General features: G+C 44.0%; 2 protein-coding genes across 5 annotated transcripts in view; one reads left to right on the forward strand and one right to left on the reverse strand.

Moving 5' to 3' along the window:
- Nucleotides 1–5,105, forward strand: part of agbl1 (AGBL carboxypeptidase 1) — an 88,694-nt gene extending 83,589 nt beyond the window's left edge. For both annotated transcript variants that reach the window (XM_080474617.1, XM_080474618.1), the window contains exon 27: nt 3,887–5,105. In XM_080474617.1, the coding sequence (XP_080330743.1) occupies nt 3,887–4,073 (187 nt within the window). In that variant the 3' untranslated portion in view covers nt 4,074–5,105. The remainder of the gene's footprint in view (nt 1–3,886) is intronic.
- Nucleotides 5,106–6,230: 1,125 nt separating this feature from the next.
- ctcf (CCCTC-binding factor (zinc finger protein)) overlaps nt 6,231–16,375 on the reverse strand; it is a 29,492-nt gene continuing 19,347 nt past the window's right edge. Inside the window, exons 16-17 of one of the 3 annotated variants that reach the window (XM_080476066.1) lie at nt 15,950–16,209; nt 6,231–7,783 (exon numbers count right to left, since the gene is read on the reverse strand). In XM_080476066.1, the coding sequence (XP_080332192.1) occupies nt 15,965–16,209 (245 nt within the window). In that variant the 3' untranslated portion in view covers nt 6,231–7,783; nt 15,950–15,964. Of the gene's footprint in view, nt 7,784–8,538; nt 9,227–13,600; nt 16,210–16,375 lie in introns of those variants that run through there. The other 2 variants (XM_080476065.1, XM_080476064.1) reach the window with 2 other exon arrangements.

Genomic DNA, 16,375 nt, shown 5'->3' on the forward strand with positions numbered 1-16,375 from the left:
CTGTAGAAAAATACCTCGTGAAGAAGAAGAAATACATATATTAGTCTCATCAGTGTGTAACATTTGTCCATTTCCAGATGTAATCCTCTCATTTCAACTTGTCTTTTTTCTTCTTTCATTTTTCTCTGTCAATACAGAAGAGTTTTAGGGCCGCTGAAGAAAAAAATAATTCAGAGGCTAAACAAAAAAAACCTTCATGCACTTCAGAAAAAGTCAAAAATCAAAGTCGAGGTTTTTTTTTCACGGAGAGACGCCTGTCCATCCCTCACCGTCTGTCCATCCCTCACCGTCTGTCCATCCCTCACCGTCTGTCCATCCCTCATCGTCTGTCCGTCCCTCATCGTCTGTCCGTCCATCATCATTTGTCCATCCCTCACCGTCTGTCCATCCCTCACCCTCTGTCCATCCCTCACCGTCTGTCCATCCCTCATCGTCTGTCCGTCCCTCATCATTTGTCCATCCCTCATCGTCTGTCCGTCCCTCATCATTTGCCCGTCGATGTGAATTCACATTAAATCCCTTAATTGTGACTATATCGGGTTGCTGACTGCTGATGGACGTGATTTTACACTGGATTTCCTTGATTAATAAGAAGATTTAAATAAGCAGCCGGGATCCGTGTCTTTGTCCTTCGTACTGGACCAACCTCCAGGACAGAACCAGACAGCAGCTGCTCTGTCTCTTCTGGTCCTGATACTGATGACTGACTGTGTTCCACCACAGAACAAGACAGCAGCTGCTCTGTCTCTTCTAGTCCTGATACTGATGATAACTGACTGTGTTCCACCACAGAACAAGACAGCAGCTGCTCTGTCTCTTCTAGTCCTGATACTGATGACTGACTGTGTTCCACCACAGAACAAGACAGCAGGCTGCTCTGTCTCTTCTAGTCCTGATACTGATAACTGACTGTGTTCCACCACAGAACAAGACAGCAGCTGCTCTGTCTCTTCTAGTCCTGGTACTGATGATAACTGACTGTGTTCCACCACAGAACAAGACAGCAGGCTGCTCTGTCTCTTCTAGTCCTGATACTGATGATAACTGACTGTGTTCCACCACAGAACAAGACAGCAGCTGCTCTGTCTCTTCTAGTCCTGATACTGATGACTGACTGTGTTCCACCACAGAACAAGACAGCAGGCTGCTCTGTCTCTTCTAGTCCTGATACTGATGACTGACTGTGTTCCACCACAGAACAAGGCAGCAGCTGCTCTGTCTCTTCTAGTCCTGATACTGATGACTGCCTGTGTTCCACCACAGAACAAGACAGCAGCTGCTCTGTCTCTTCTAGTCCTGATACTGATGACTGACATTGTTCCACCACAGAACAAGACAGCAGGCTGCTCTGTCTCTTCTAGTCCTGATACTGATGACTGCCTGTGTTCCACCACAGAACCAGACAGCAGCTGCTCTGTCTCTTCTAGTCCTGATACTGATGACTGACTGTGTTCCACCACAGAACAAGACAGCAGTCTGCTCTGTCTCTTCTAGTCCTGATACTGATGACTGACTGTGTTCCACCACAGAACCAGACAGCAGGCTGCTCTGTCTCTTCTAGTCCTGATACTGATGACTGACTGTGTTCCACCACAGAACAAGACAGCAGCTGCTCTGTCTCCTCTAGTCCTGATACTGATGACTGACTGTGGTCCACCACAGAACAAGACAGCAGGCTGCTCTGTCTCTTCTAGTCCTGATACTGATGACTGACTGTGTTCCACCACAGAACCAGACAGCAGCTGCTCTGTCTCTTCTAGTCCTGATACTGATGACTGACTGTGTTCCACCACAGAACAAGACAGCAGTCTGCTCTGTCTCTTCTAGTCCTGATACTGATGACTGACTGTGTTCCACCACAGAACCAGACAGCAGGCTGCTCTGTCTCTTCTAGTCCTGATACTGATGACTGACTGTGTTCCACCACAGAACAAGACAGCAGCTGCTCTGTCTCTTCTAGTCCTGATACTGATGACTGACTGTGTTCCACCACAGAACAAGACAGCAGCTGCTCTGTCTCTTGTAGTCCTGATACTGATAACTGTCTGTGTTCCACCACAGAACAAGACAGCAGCTGCTCTGTCTCTTCTAGTCCTGGTACTGATGATAACTGACTGTGTTCCACCACAGAACAAGACAGCAGGCTGCTCTGTCTCTTCTAGTCCTGATACTGATAATTGACTGTGTTCCACCACAGAACCAGACAGCAGGCTGCTTTGTCTCTTCTGGTCCTGATACTGATGACTGACTGTGTTCCACCACAGAACAAGACAGCAGGCTGCTCTGTCTCTTCTAGTCCTGATACTGATGATAACTGACTGTGTTTATGAGCTCCATTCTGTCCTGAAGCATCTTTTAATCACTTCATTAAACCGCCTGCGAGGCATTTGGAGGAGCAGTCACACCGTTGGCATGTGGAGGGACCGACTTTGTAAAAAAACTTTTCTTTCCACCATAAAAAGAAAAATCTCGACCTTGATTTTCGACCTTTTCTGAGGTGCGTGAGGTGGGGGTTTTTTTGGCCTCCGAATTTTTTTTTTCTTCAGTGGCCCTGATACTCTTTCGTACTGTCAGTCAAATGGTAGTAATGGAGGTTGTTCTGTGGTACAGTAGCAGAATTCTGTTGGTATACAGTGACATCTAGTGGCTCAGCATGTTATGTATTTACATGCAAATAACAAGGCGCATGACCATGAAAACAACAAAAAGGATTTATAGTCCAGAAAATAAGTTAAATATGTGTAATGCTTGGTTATGGTTTTTATAAACATATAAAAAGTAAGTTTGAACTATATTTTAAGAGGTAAAAGATCCAAATGTTGTTGTTCTATAAAATGTTGAGGGACCAGATTACTTTACATACCGTAAATTTAAGTATTTTTACTAGTGATGCACTGATAACACAGTTTTAAAGGGCTATTATGAGTACTAGCCTTTGGTTTCTTGCAGATACGAGTACTTATTAAATGCCATCAAGACTAATTTATACTCGGTCAGTGGTGGATTTTGCTATGGGCGATGCCCAGGGGCGTAATCTGTACAGGGGCGCATCGTGGACCAGAGGAAAATAGAATTACAACTAGCGATGGCCAAATGAAGCTTCATGAAGCTTCGTGAACCACTGTCTTTATTTTCTGAAGCCACTAGATGGCGTTGTCTGTTCAAAAAACGTTTGAAAGCACACTGCCAGGTGCAACACATTGCTGCGATCAACCTCCGCACAGCCTCTGTGTCGACGCTACGTCACTGCCAACAGTCTGAAGGCTTCAGTGTAGTACTACATGTCTAGAGTAGCATAGCGCAGTACACAGCGTCTATCTACGCGCTGCGCTAAGCTACTGTAGACCGAGGGACAAAGTTCGATGTTAACGAGTGAATCAGGTCACTTTAATCTTGGTTAGCATGTAGCATCGCTGGTATGTGAACCAGAAACCAGGTGGCATGTAGCATGTAGCATGTAGCCCGGCTCAGAGTAAAATCCTCCTGATCCACTGAGCAGTTAAACTACTGAACTCTGCAGGTGATTACGTAGCCGGTGTACGAAGTGTCTTTTTCCTCTTGATATTTTAGAAGAACATAATTGACAGTGTGATTTTTGTTGTTTTAATTGATATTAAAGACTTTAAGCCGCTGACATCTTATCTCATCTCTCCTCCTCTCTGGTCTTCCTGCTGCTGACGCTTGACATCATGTGATACTTGGACCGATACCCTAGATTTTCTTCAATACGCTTCCATGAGGAATATTTTTAGTTTCTCATTTAAAAATTGCACCAGGCTGTTTCTCTTGTGGATTGAAAGACTTTTAACTGGAGTCTTATGCGTTTGTCGTTGGTGCCACTGCGTTATTGGACTCCTGGTTCAACTTGAGTTTCTCTTTTCTGCAGCTGCTTTGAAGACGACGAGCCTCCATGTGTGGAAGAAATCGAGTATTCAGTGGACTGTCCCTCACTGAAGGGCAGCAATCTGGATTCAGACGTCAACAGCAACATGGCGGAGGAGGAAGAGGAGGAGGAAGAGGAAGAGTACAGTGCCTGTGACATTCCACTCTCAGCTCATCCAGAGATCCAGTGAAGCTCACATCACCAGCGGTGGGATCGACACTGACGGACAGACGGAGGATTAACGCAACCGTTCTGGATTACATCTGATCAGAGCCACACAGAAACTAACCCCGATCTTTAAATGATCAATAGCTTTAACAGATTTACGCATTGTGGTCGCACTTTTTTCGTGTTCAAGTATTGTAAACACAGATGTGAGGTTGGTTTTACAATAGCAACCAGATTTGAATCAGTGGTCAGCAGAAATCTGACCAAAATTGCACTTATTTGAAGATTTCTAGCTGAAATAATCGTCTAAATGTTAATTATTTCCCACTACATTTCTGTAAGATGTTCTAAACGTCACAACAATCTGATGAGTCAGTTAAAAGAGAATTCAGAAGGAAAGTGACATGTTTTGTCATCATTCCCACATTTAAAGCTGGACTGAGTTCTTCTCATGACGCCAGCTGCTCTGATGGAGGTCGATCCACCAGGTGGAGGAGGTTCATCAGAATGTGAAGCGGAGTTTGGAACTTGATGGAGAGATTCAGACGTAGGGTGGAGTGAAGGTTTGGAAGAGGCTGTTTACTGATGATGTGAGCGTGTGAGTACCGGATAAACGTGTTTTCATTCAGACATAAAGGCGGTTTTTGAAACGAGGTTTGGATTGAATTTAGTTCACGTGGTCAAATACTCAGATCAGTATGAAGGAGCACGGAGCAATTTAAGTAAAGGAAGATTTGGTTTTACTTATTCAACAAACCGAAACATTAAAAGTGCTTTGATTTTTAAAAGAAATTTTACTTTCACTTTCAAAGTAAAAAAAAAAAAAGATTTACAACCCTGCCTCCATATTTTGTATCTATTTCTTTAATAAATAATTGAGTGAAATGATTAAGTGCATGTAAAGATAAAAAGTGTATTGTATTCATGTCATCCCATTAAAAGGAGTTATTTCTAACAAACAAACAAAAGAGTAGGAGGATGAGCCTTATCTTCATAAGAATAATATGCATTGAAAACATTTACAATAAAATCAATAAAAAGTGTTATTCCAGTCATGTTAGTCTCCGTTTACACATTTCAAGTGAAAATAGTTTTTTGTTTTCATTTTGGAAAGCTTTCCTGTTTCTGTGACATTTTGAGATGATGTCTGTTTAATGTCTCTTTGGACGAATCTCGTCCACGGCTCACGACGGCTGCAGCGCCTTGATGGTGAGACGTCTTCTGTGTCCAGGGAAGGTGAGGAAGACATGCATGGGTGACTTCAGGGCCAGGCAAAGGCCTCTCACCGTGCAGCAAGTGGTTCCTAGATTGAGGTTCTCTGCATCCCCAACAGAAAGCAAGGACCTTCCACTTGCAAGGAACCTGAATGTCACACAGACCATATGTGGTAGTCAGAGCATGGTGCTGTATTTGTGTATTTGAGGACCGAGGAGACAACGTAGGTACCTCAGTCCATCACCAGAGAATCTGTAGCTCTCAATGAGATAGTCTTCTCCAAATGCCCGAGGGTCTGACCAGTCCCTGAAAACTTATGAGAACTTCCTCATCCTGTATGTCTTCCAGAAAAGGGCATGGCATCCCGAATAGGAAGCAGGTGACTGGGAGTTGGACCTATATATACTGGACCATGTTGTCTGACTGAAACCGCCTTTGAATATCCAGAAATGGGTTCAAGTAATAATCTGATCAACTGCAATGAGACACCTGAAAGCAATTGGACAAGCAATCTTTATTAGTATTGCAACTGTTGGGATTTATGGTTGGTTATTAGCATTAAATTACTGTAAGTAAAAAAATCACTGGAAGTAATTTATGAAAAATTTAAATTATTAATGGAAATATACGGTCATTTACTCATTAACAACTCCTAAAGTAATCGAGTAATTACTTAAAAGTTAATAAATTATCAAAAATAATTTATTAATGAAAAATTATTAATTTGCGTAAATGTGTTATTTATGTATTAATAATAAATCGGGGCACCACCAGATAAACTGGAAATAGCTAATACCAAAATATCCGTCTCGTTTGTAAAAAGTTTATTTAAGTTAGTTAATATTTCTGCGTAAAATATAACAATCTTAAATAAAAGGGAAGGTGTAAGATCCGAGCACAGACTGTTACAAACCAGTGAATTGTCAACAATAAATACACAATAATCACCAAGAATCGATCAATTCAGCTAACAGGCGTTTATTAACAAAATGTATTAATTCAGAAATAATTCAGAAATCATCTCATAAATCAACACATTAAAGTAGCAAACGACATCTAACACGGAGATCTAATCTATTAAACATCAACACTATGTACAAAGAGTGTGTGTGTGTGTGTGTGCGTGTGCGTATGCGTGTGTGTGTGTGGGTGGTCTGGAGTGATGAGGGTGATGGGCATAATGACTTCGAACGTCCACCAGGTGGAGGCAGACGTTGACGGGTCAGTGTGGTGACCGTGACGACCACTAGGGGCGTGCGGTGGCACGCAGAGGGAGAGCGCAATGACTTGATGCGTCCACCAGGTGGATGTCAAGAGGGATTGCGATGACCCACGCGACCACTAGAGGCGTTTGACTCGCTCTTTCTGGGGATGCGGCGGTTGCTTAGCGGCCAGATAAACAAGACGTTCGTCGAGTGTGCATGCGCGAGGGCGGTCTCAGAACTTCGGCGCTCAGAACCGGGCCAACGGAACCGCCCGTTTGTTACGCCCTCGGTAGACTGCTTCGCTCTAAGTGGATGTCGGGACATGCAGTTAGAACTCTGGTGATGGAGGCAGAGGTGGTGTAGCAGCACCAGATAACAGTTGGTGGCTACCTGTAGCTGCGTGTGTGTGTGTGTGTGTGTGTGAGCTTATCTGATCAGATAACAGGGGCGCAGGGATGTAGGCGGACCCGGGTTAGTGAAAGAGGGGAAAGAGAAGAGAAAGACAGAGGATTCTGGCGAGGTTCGGTTCTGAACCCTGGTTCCTTCACACAGAACTTCCAGTGGACTGGAGCTCACTTGGACCTCTGGTTCTGAGGTGGAAAACCCGAGTCCTGGACTTGGTTGGTGCGCGTGAACGTGCGTACACAAACATATGAGCCGCGACGGCTTCATCAGCGGCACATTGAAACACATTGCATGTTAGCTTCACGCTAACCTAATCATCTCTGCCCAGACAAAAGCTCTCTCACCGTCCGGTTCTGCTGTGCTGGACAGCACCGTCCGTGGTGCTGTTGGTTCTGTGAGGCTGTGGTACCTGGTTGTTACCGGGTCTGAATTCAGAGGCCTGGCTTCAGCTGCAGGAGTGGACAGCGAGGCAGATGAAGGAGGAGAGGAGACGCTGGCTCGGGTCTCCAGAATCCCCCAAAAAAGGAAAAAGGAAAATAGAGGAAGTAGTCCAAATTGTGTCCTGCTCGTCCAGCGGGCTGGCGTTGGTTCTGGGGGCCTACTTGGTGCTCTCTTTACCGTCCCGAGGAAGCAGAGACGTGTGTCCCTCTCAGTGGTCGGGTTGAGAAGCAGAGAGTTGGTTGGAAGAGAGTCTCACCAAGTTGAATTTCGGACCCCTGTGGTGTCCGGGTCGGGTTAGACCATTACCATTGGTCGCCAACCTGGGGGGGTGGAGACTTCCTGGGGTCTTTGGTCTCTTCCCTGCTGTTTTATGTCCTGTTCTTTGTCCCTGGTGTTTCTCCTCTGGGGGAGAAACTTCTGGAGGAGTTCAATGGAATCTTCAGCCCAACACAACAGAACACCAGGCCTAATAAGACCAAATGAACAAATAGAAAGACTGAAGTTAAAAAGAAAAGTCAGAATACTGTGGAACCCTTCAGATCCAACAGTAAAATCTTCATTTTCGTTGAGTATTTTTAAGAGACAGTTAAAAAAAAGATTATGTTGTCAGTTTCATTGTGGTTCAAATGTTTATGTAGTGATATGATTATTTTTCCTTTTTCCTCCACTTTCATCATGTAGGATTTCTTTTAAATATCTGTGTTGTACTGTACCTAGTTGAGTGAGCTCAGATCTTTTTCTATATTTTTTAACCTTTCAGTGTTGGTGTTGTATTAATAAGGAAATCTTTTATTGCTCAAATATTTTATTTTTATGTGCTTTTGGTCTTTATACACTGAACAAAAACATAAACACAACACTTTTGTTTTTGCTCCCATTTTTCATGAGCTGAAGTCAAAGATCTTAGACTTGTTCTATGTGACTTGTTCTATGTGACTTGTTCTATGTGACTTGTTCTATGTGACAAGTCTAAGATCTTTGAGTTCAGCTCATGAAAAATGGGAGCAAAAACAAAAGTGTTGTGTTTATATTTTTGTTGAGTGTATAAACTGCTAATAAATACTAAAACTTAAAGTCAACCAGCAAATGTTACTAGTTATAATATCTGGATGATGGAACGTGTAGAAAAACATTTCTCACAGTACTGACAGCAGATCCACCACAGGATTAACTTATCAAATTCCTCTTGCTCTTGTTTTAAATAACTTTTTCTTGTTTCTTCAAACTTTATAGTTTTTCACATTTTACAGAGCAACAGTAGACACACACATACAGAACAAACTGTGACCCAACTGACATGTACGTTTGGGTGCCGCACTATTTGGAAGGGATAGATCCAGTTGTACAGGGCCATGGTCCGAGATAATAATGCTATTGTACTTACAGTTGGTAACATATTGAAAACACTCATTGCTAAGTGAGAAGAAGTCAATTCTGGAGTAGGAACAAGAACTGGTGAGAAAAACTGAAAGTACTGTTTAGCTATGGGTTTAAAGTTCTCCATGGATCTACCAGATTGTATGATTCCATGAATGAGTCTGAATGAATGAATCTTGGCAGCCTTAGATGGTGTACTATTAGGTCTGGTTTTGGATCTATCTAGATCAGGGTAGTCCCCCGGCCAGCTCAGTAGGTAGAGCATGAGACTCTCAGTCTCAAGGTAGAGGGTTCATGTCCCCCGTCCAGCTCAGTAGGTAGAGCATGAGACTCTCAGTCTCAAGGTAGAGGGTTCATGTCCCCTGGCCAGCTCAGTAGGTAGAGCATGAGACTCTCAGTCTCAAGGTAGAGGTTTCATGTCCCACGCCGGACGCCACCTTCCTGTGGGCTCTCCACCTTCCTGTGGGCTCTCCACCTTCCTGTGGGCTCTCCACCTTCCTGTGGGCTCTCCACCTTCCTGTGGGCTCTCCACCTGCAGGAAGGTTCTTAATGGGTCAATGTGATCTGGGTGACGGTGCTCAGACTGACACCCCCACCACCCGGGAACGGATAAGAGGGAGAAAATGGATGGATGGATGGATGGATCCGGGTGCAACACACAGTTAAGATCTCCACCTATGATGGGTGCGTAGATCAGGCAGTTTTGCAAAACAATCTGTCAGAAATTGTGGGTTGTCCCTATTGGGTCTGTAGACATTAGCTAAACAGTTTGTGAACCAAACAGTTTAGCAGATATGATGATAAACCCGCCGTTCTCATCTGCAATTGTGGATGCTGGAACAAAGGGGACATCTTTATACACAACAATAGCTGTACCCCGAGATCTATCTCCATATTTGGAGCAATAAATCCAGTTGATCCAGTTCCTCTTTAGCCTGTTCGGATCATTAGTGTGAAGGAGGGGTTCTTGTAGAGAAATGATCTGTGGACCCAAAGACTTTAAAAGGGCAAACACTCCGGCTACTCTTAACTGGATGTTGAACTCCCTTTATGGTCCAGCTGATAAGCCGTATGGAACCCAAAGAGCTCCAACTGGACACAGTCAGAGTCATAGAGATCAAAAAGTGGAAAAATAATCAGGTGATATTTGAACAGTTTATAGCCCCACTGACATAGCATGTTATAACTAATATTTAACTCTCTGATGGCTTTTAGAGTTTTAATCTTTCATGTGCTCTTACTGTGTCTGTACTTTTTGTTTTTCATGTGCTTGTCTCTTTGCTATTTATTTGTTTTAAAAACTTTCTGGCATTTTTGACACTGTAAATTTATTTTATGTACTGCTGCCCGGACACACTTGTAAAAGAGATCATTAATACCAGTGTGGTTCTCCTGACTAAATAAAGGCTAATGAATAAATAATCCTGGTCTGGAGCAGGATAGCTCCAGAGGATCAATCACCATGGTTACTAGTCCAGGATAAACTTGGCCTGCTTTCGTACAACTGACTGGACGATAAGTTTATCCAGGATAACCAAGATTCCAGGCTTAATCCCTTATCCTGGTTTAGTGCAAAACCCCTCAGGTGTGGCGGATGCGCCTGATCTTCACTATAACGATAGTCAACATTTTTATTTAACCTCAAAACATTTCCCCCCCCCCCCCCCCAAAAAAAAGATGTGCAGTTTTACACTAAAGCTTCTTTTAACCGTTAATTATATTGAAATCATTTGTGCCAGCCTCCACTTTAAAAACGGCTCTCTGGCGTCCTCCAGTGGTCCACCGTTGTGTGTGTGTGTGTGTGTGTGTGTGTGTGTGTGTGTGTGTGTGTGTGTGTGTGTGTGTGTGTGTGTGTGTGTTGTGCACTTCACATGAACAAGCACAAAAACACACAGCGATCCCATTAACTTGATTTTATTTTTTTAAACAGCTGTACAGCGTCCCGGTTTCAAAGGTGACAGGACAGACGTGGTTGGTTTGGTTTTCCGACACCCGAGAACATCTTTGATTTCTACTGGCAGAAACAAAAGAAAAATAAACCTTTGATGTGTGTGCAGTACGTGATCGGTCGGGGTGCAACGGTGCAGGAAACCCGCGGTTCTGGCTGTTTCGGTTTTCAGTTCTTTGAAGTGGCACTACGGCTCTGTTGAAAAGTGTTCTCCAGAGATGAGTTTTGTTCGGCATTACCTTCTTGGGTCCTCAACTGTCACAATGTGGAACCTCGGGGAGGAACCTCGGGGTGTTGACACCGAGATGCTCCTGTTCCCTTAAACGCGTCGGGGACACTGCAAATCTCTGCTGACTTCCTGGTCCTTGTATTCAACAGCAAAACCAAAATGATCCCATAAGGGAGATTCATATGAAGCCAGGAGCGCAGGTCAGACACATTGTGAAACTTTCCTACAAGGTCTCAACCGAGGGCTCAGCGACCACCAACGCCCACAGCCATTTGGACCCGTTTCCCACCGAACACAAACTCTGGGAGCTGCAAAACACTTTTCACATGAAAATGAAGAAAACACAACAGATATTGATTTTAACCTCGAGGTTACACATAAAAACTGGGGAATAGCCAATCAAAAATAAAAGGAATACACAAAACCACCTTTTTAAAATTAAATGAATAATTGATGCAGCGGTTGGGACTCAAACCCTGGTCTCGCCGCCCGGCAGGTAAGAGTCATAACCACTGGACTCCAGCAGCTGCTTCCCTACTGATTCATAACAGCGTCACTCACTTCAGTCTTTCTGAGAACTTCTGGCCCAAGGTACATTTTCCCTTTATAAGACATATTACAAGACGTGAGGGGGGAGAGAGAGAGAGAGAGAGAGAGAGAGAGAGAGAGAGAGAGAGAGAGAGCGAGAGAGCGAGAGAGCGAGAAAGAGAGAGAGAGAGGGGTTGTGTTCTGTTGAGGAACCAGAGATCCCGGGGAGAAATGTTAAGTTGGTGGCAGTAAGAAGAACCAGTGAAGGAACTTCGTCAACATCGCTCCTCCTCTCAGCTCGACTCGGCGCAGCAGCAGAAGGACCAACAACACTCCTGCTCTAAACTCACTGCAGTGGAACCAGGACCAGGACCAGGACCACAACAGATTCAGCAGCTGCACACATTTTTCTCCTCTCAGACGTTTTCAGAAATACTTTGGGTTTAACTTTTAATAAAAGACCGAGCCGCAATCTCGGTCCCGTCTGAACTCCAGGAGCAGACAACCCCCGAGTGACGCCACCTAGTGGCCCGCAATTGACACGCCCACCAAGTGTCACTTTCCCCAGCTCCAGTTGTGGGCGGAGCCACTGCAGTGATTGGACATTAGCTGGTGGGGAAGGATTGAGTACACAAGGTCGACTCCCAGTCTCAAACACAAAATTGATTTTAAAACCGAAAAGCCTCTGCCCAAAAGTGCACATCGAACTGAACGGGTCAATATTTTACCGAGAACCGTTGGATCCCTACTGAACGATGAAAAGAGCTTCGATGTAGAGAAATAACCCCGTTATTCTTTATCCCGTTTGTGACAGGTTCACAACTTTTGACCATTTTGTAAATGTGAGCGCACGAGGAACCTCGGAGAGACAGGCTGGAAATGACAGTTTACTTCTTAGAAGAGAATTTACAAAAAGTGTTTGTTTTGCTTGTGGAGTTACAACGTTTGACAGTTTTCAGGACAATTCCAGGTGAAATGTGGCACACTTTCAAAAACAACTGCTAGGACGACACGAGTTGTTCATGATGAGGAACAGAGGGAATTCAGCCGATTAGCAGGAGTCAAGAATTCCTTTATCAGCTAACTGACATTTTTAAAAAGGCAGATACCTGGACACAGTGAAGCTTTAAATGCTGCAGTGGTGTGAAAAGGTGTTTGCCCCTTCTTGATTTCTTACTTTTTTGCATGTTTTCCACAGTTATATGTTTCAGATGATCAAACTAATGAAAACATTAGTCCAAGATAACACAAGTAAACACAAAATGCAGTTTTTAAATGAAGGGTTTTATTCACGAGTGCAATGGGTCTTTTACAACGCTGGGAAGGAACTCTAGCCCACTCGTCTTTGCAAAATTGTTGTAATTCAGCCATGTTGGAGGGCTTTCCTGCATGAACCGCCTTTTCAAGGTCCTGCCACAGCCTCTCAATAGGATTAAGGTCAGGACTTTCACTAGGCCACTCCAAGGTCTTCATTTTGTTTTTATTCAGCCATTCAGAGGTGGATTTGTTGGTGTGTTTAGGATCATTGTCCTGCTGTAGAACCCAAGTTCTCTTCAGCTTGAGGTCAGGAACAGATGGCCGGACATTCTCCTTCAGTATATTTCAGTAGACGGCAGAATTCATGCTTCCATTTATCAGGGCAAGTCTTCCAGATCCTGAAGCAGCAAAACAGCCCCAGACCATCACACTGCCACCACCAGATTTTACTGTTGGTATGATGCTCTATTTCTGACATACGGGGCTACTTTTAGGCCAGATGTGATGGGACACACACACGTCAGTCCACAGAATATTTTACCAAAAGTCTTGGGGATCATCAAGATGTTTTCTGGCAAAAATGAGACGAGCCTTAATGTTTCTTTCGCTTAGCCGTGTTTTTTGTCTTCAGAATATTTCTGCCCCGTCTTTTTCTTATTGTGGAGTCATGACCTCTGACCTTAACTGGGGCAAGTGATGCCTGCAGTTCTTGGGATGTTGTTGTGGGTCTTCTGTCACCTCTTGGATGAGTCCTTGCTGAGCTCTTGGGGTAATTTTGGTCGGGCGGCCATTCTTGGGAAACTTCACCACTGTTCTTTGTTTTGGCCATTTGTGTATAACGGTTCTTACTGTGGTTCTCTGGAGTCCCAAAGCTTTAGAAATGGCTTTAGAACCTTTTCCAGACTGATAGATTTCAATTACTTTTTCTCTCATTTGTTCCTGAATTTCTTTGGATCTCGGCATGATGTGTATAGCTTTGTAGGATCTTCTGGCCGACTTCACTTTCTGCCAGTAGGTCCTATTTCAGGCCCCCTGTACATGACAACGATTTTGAGTGTATCCGCAAAACTTTCTTCACTTTTGGGGGGGTCCATTTACACAACACCGGTCTGCGGGTCCACTGTATCCTCAAAGTTTTTATCCCAGCTCCCAAGGTGAAAAGAGTCTTTCATGGTCACTCTACACATGCACACATCTCTCCCCCTCCCTCCCCTTCCTTCTGCTAATCCAGTTGTAAACAAACATGGCGGACCAGTGGTGGTATTACTTGCGGTCCATATTCTACTTTTATCCTCCAGATCAGTAGTTTAATAGTTGAGACTCTCCCTGATAGAATCCGATGTGTCATCAGTCCATACGGATGTCAGGTTCTCTCCATTTTCTTCATGTTTATAGTGTTTTTATAGTGTTTTGTTCTCTGTACAAGTCTGTGTAGTTTCATTACAAAATAAAGCAACAGCGCCCTCCAGTGGCCCGGCATACTAACTACATCGTTGTCAGTGTGTCCACTGCTGCAATGGAAACGCACTCCTTTTTTTAACGGATTAGGTGTTAAAAAAGGTGAAACGTTGTCGTGTAAACAGGGCCTAATTGATTTCTCGATTGAGAACAGGTGTGCAGTAATCAGGCCTGGGTCTGGCTACAGAAACTGAACTCAGGTGTGATCAACCAGTTATGTTTAACAGGAGCTGGGGGACAAACACTTTTTCACACAGGGCCATGTAGCTTTGGATTTTTTTCTTCCTCATTAATAAAACCCTTCATTTAAAAACTGCATTTTGTGTTTACGTGCGTTATCTTTGACTAATGTTTAAATTTGTTTGATGATCAGAAACATTTAAATGTGGAAAACATGCAAAAAAAGTAAGACGGGGTCAAACACTTTTTCACGCCACTGGATTTTAAAATGTATGTGCTTTCAGAAGGTGAAAATGCAGTGAACTAAAAACTAAACATGGTTCATTTGTGGCGTTTTTCCCCATTTCAGTTTTGTCCCATTAAAATATAAACTCTTTTTTGAGGGAAATGAGCTGGAACGTGAAATATTAATAGCATTTTTTCTGAATGAACGATCCTCCTGCAGGCTGATTTTGGCCCTGCACGTCAAACCCTTAGAAGGTTGCTGGTTCAAATCCCAGGTGAAAATGTGATGGATAAAACAGCTTCTTACCGGCTTTTAAACATTCTGACATTCTGTGTAGCTCATTTTCTCCTAATCAGAAGACAAAACTTCCCCTCAGACGACGTGCGATCCCTTGCGTCTCACTAGCAGTGGATGTTTTTAAATGTGTGCCTCCGGCTCGGGGGTGGAATCGATTCTCACGCTCACATTTGGTGTGAAAACCGTAAAAAGACAAAAAGAGCTGTGAGGGAGGAGGAGGACACATGATGGAGTCTGAGCAAAAGAAATCCTCGTTACGGGTGGGACGATGAGCACCGAGAAGCATAACCACCATAGAAATGGAAGAAAAACAAGAAAAACTCTACTTTTAACAAACATGTCTCCAAATGTTCTATTCAAAATCATTTTAAAAAGTTTGACAGAAGAATCAAAGCAATAGCATTCAGAGTGTATTTACATGCAAACCGGCATCCGTGCTCTGAGGGGTTAATCGTTACTACAAACTGCTTGAATACTGCGAGGGAACCGAGGCCGTCCTGATTGAAGCATCTGGAATGTTAAAAAACAAATATTCCACAAAATAATGCAGATGATGAAGTAGATGTGATTTCTGACCATTTTTAACTGTCCGTCAATGTCGACTCCTTAAATATCTTTAAATTAGCGGCTGTTTACATTTGTGATCAACATGAGCAAACTCTACAGGAACATTCAGTAGAAGCCGGTGTGTGTTTGTGTGTGTGTGTGTGTGTGTGTGTGTGTGTGTGTGTGTGTGTGTGTGTGTGTGTGTGTGTGTGTGTGTGTGTGTGTGTGTGTGTGTGTGTGTCCTCACACAGCTCAGGAAGGGAAAAACAAAGAGCTGTAAGAGTGAAGTCAGATTTCAGGCTTCAAGTTCAAAGATTGTAAATATAATTTGAGCACGACGAGGAAAACAATCTGATTTCTTCATGTGGGAAAACATTCAGACAGCTTGTTGTGGGAAAAGAAGTAGAACACAGGATTCATTCAGAACATTTAAACGAGGAACAAAAAGCATTTGAGAGCAGAGTCTTGGACATGATGTCGGGGAGATCAATGTGGTGATATTAGGTTGTTAGAATAACGTCTGTACGTATCTACAAGTTGCTCTCCGTCGTTTCTCTATGGTCGCTGTCAAAGCGGGAGAACTTACAGAAACAGAAGGCGCTCATCGGTCCATCATACTCAGGATCATCTCCGGCGTGAGGTCTCCATTGGCGGCGCCCGCCGCGCTTTCTTCATTCACGGCCAGCTCCACAGTCTCCACGCCCACCTCCTCCAGCCCCACCCCCTCCACTGTCAGGGCCACGCCCTGCTCCAGGGGGGCCGCCGCCACGTCCCCGTCCTCCTTCTTCACGATGATGTTCTCCACGGCGCCGGTGCTCTCGTCCTCCACCTGGATGATGGCGGCCGCTGGAAAACAAACAATGAAGACGCGTATAGACGAGCTGAGTAAAACAGTTTCAGTTCAAACTAGAGGTCAGAACTCTGGAGGAGCTTCCAAAGACTGAACAGTGGTGGTCCAGACCACTGAAGTTTTAACCGTTGGAAACCTCAACACCCCCCCTTCCCACTCTGT

This window comes from Lipophrys pholis (assembly GCF_963383615.2).
Source record: "Lipophrys pholis genome assembly, chromosome: 11".
Classification (NCBI taxonomy): domain Eukaryota; kingdom Metazoa; phylum Chordata; class Actinopteri; order Blenniiformes; family Blenniidae; genus Lipophrys; species Lipophrys pholis.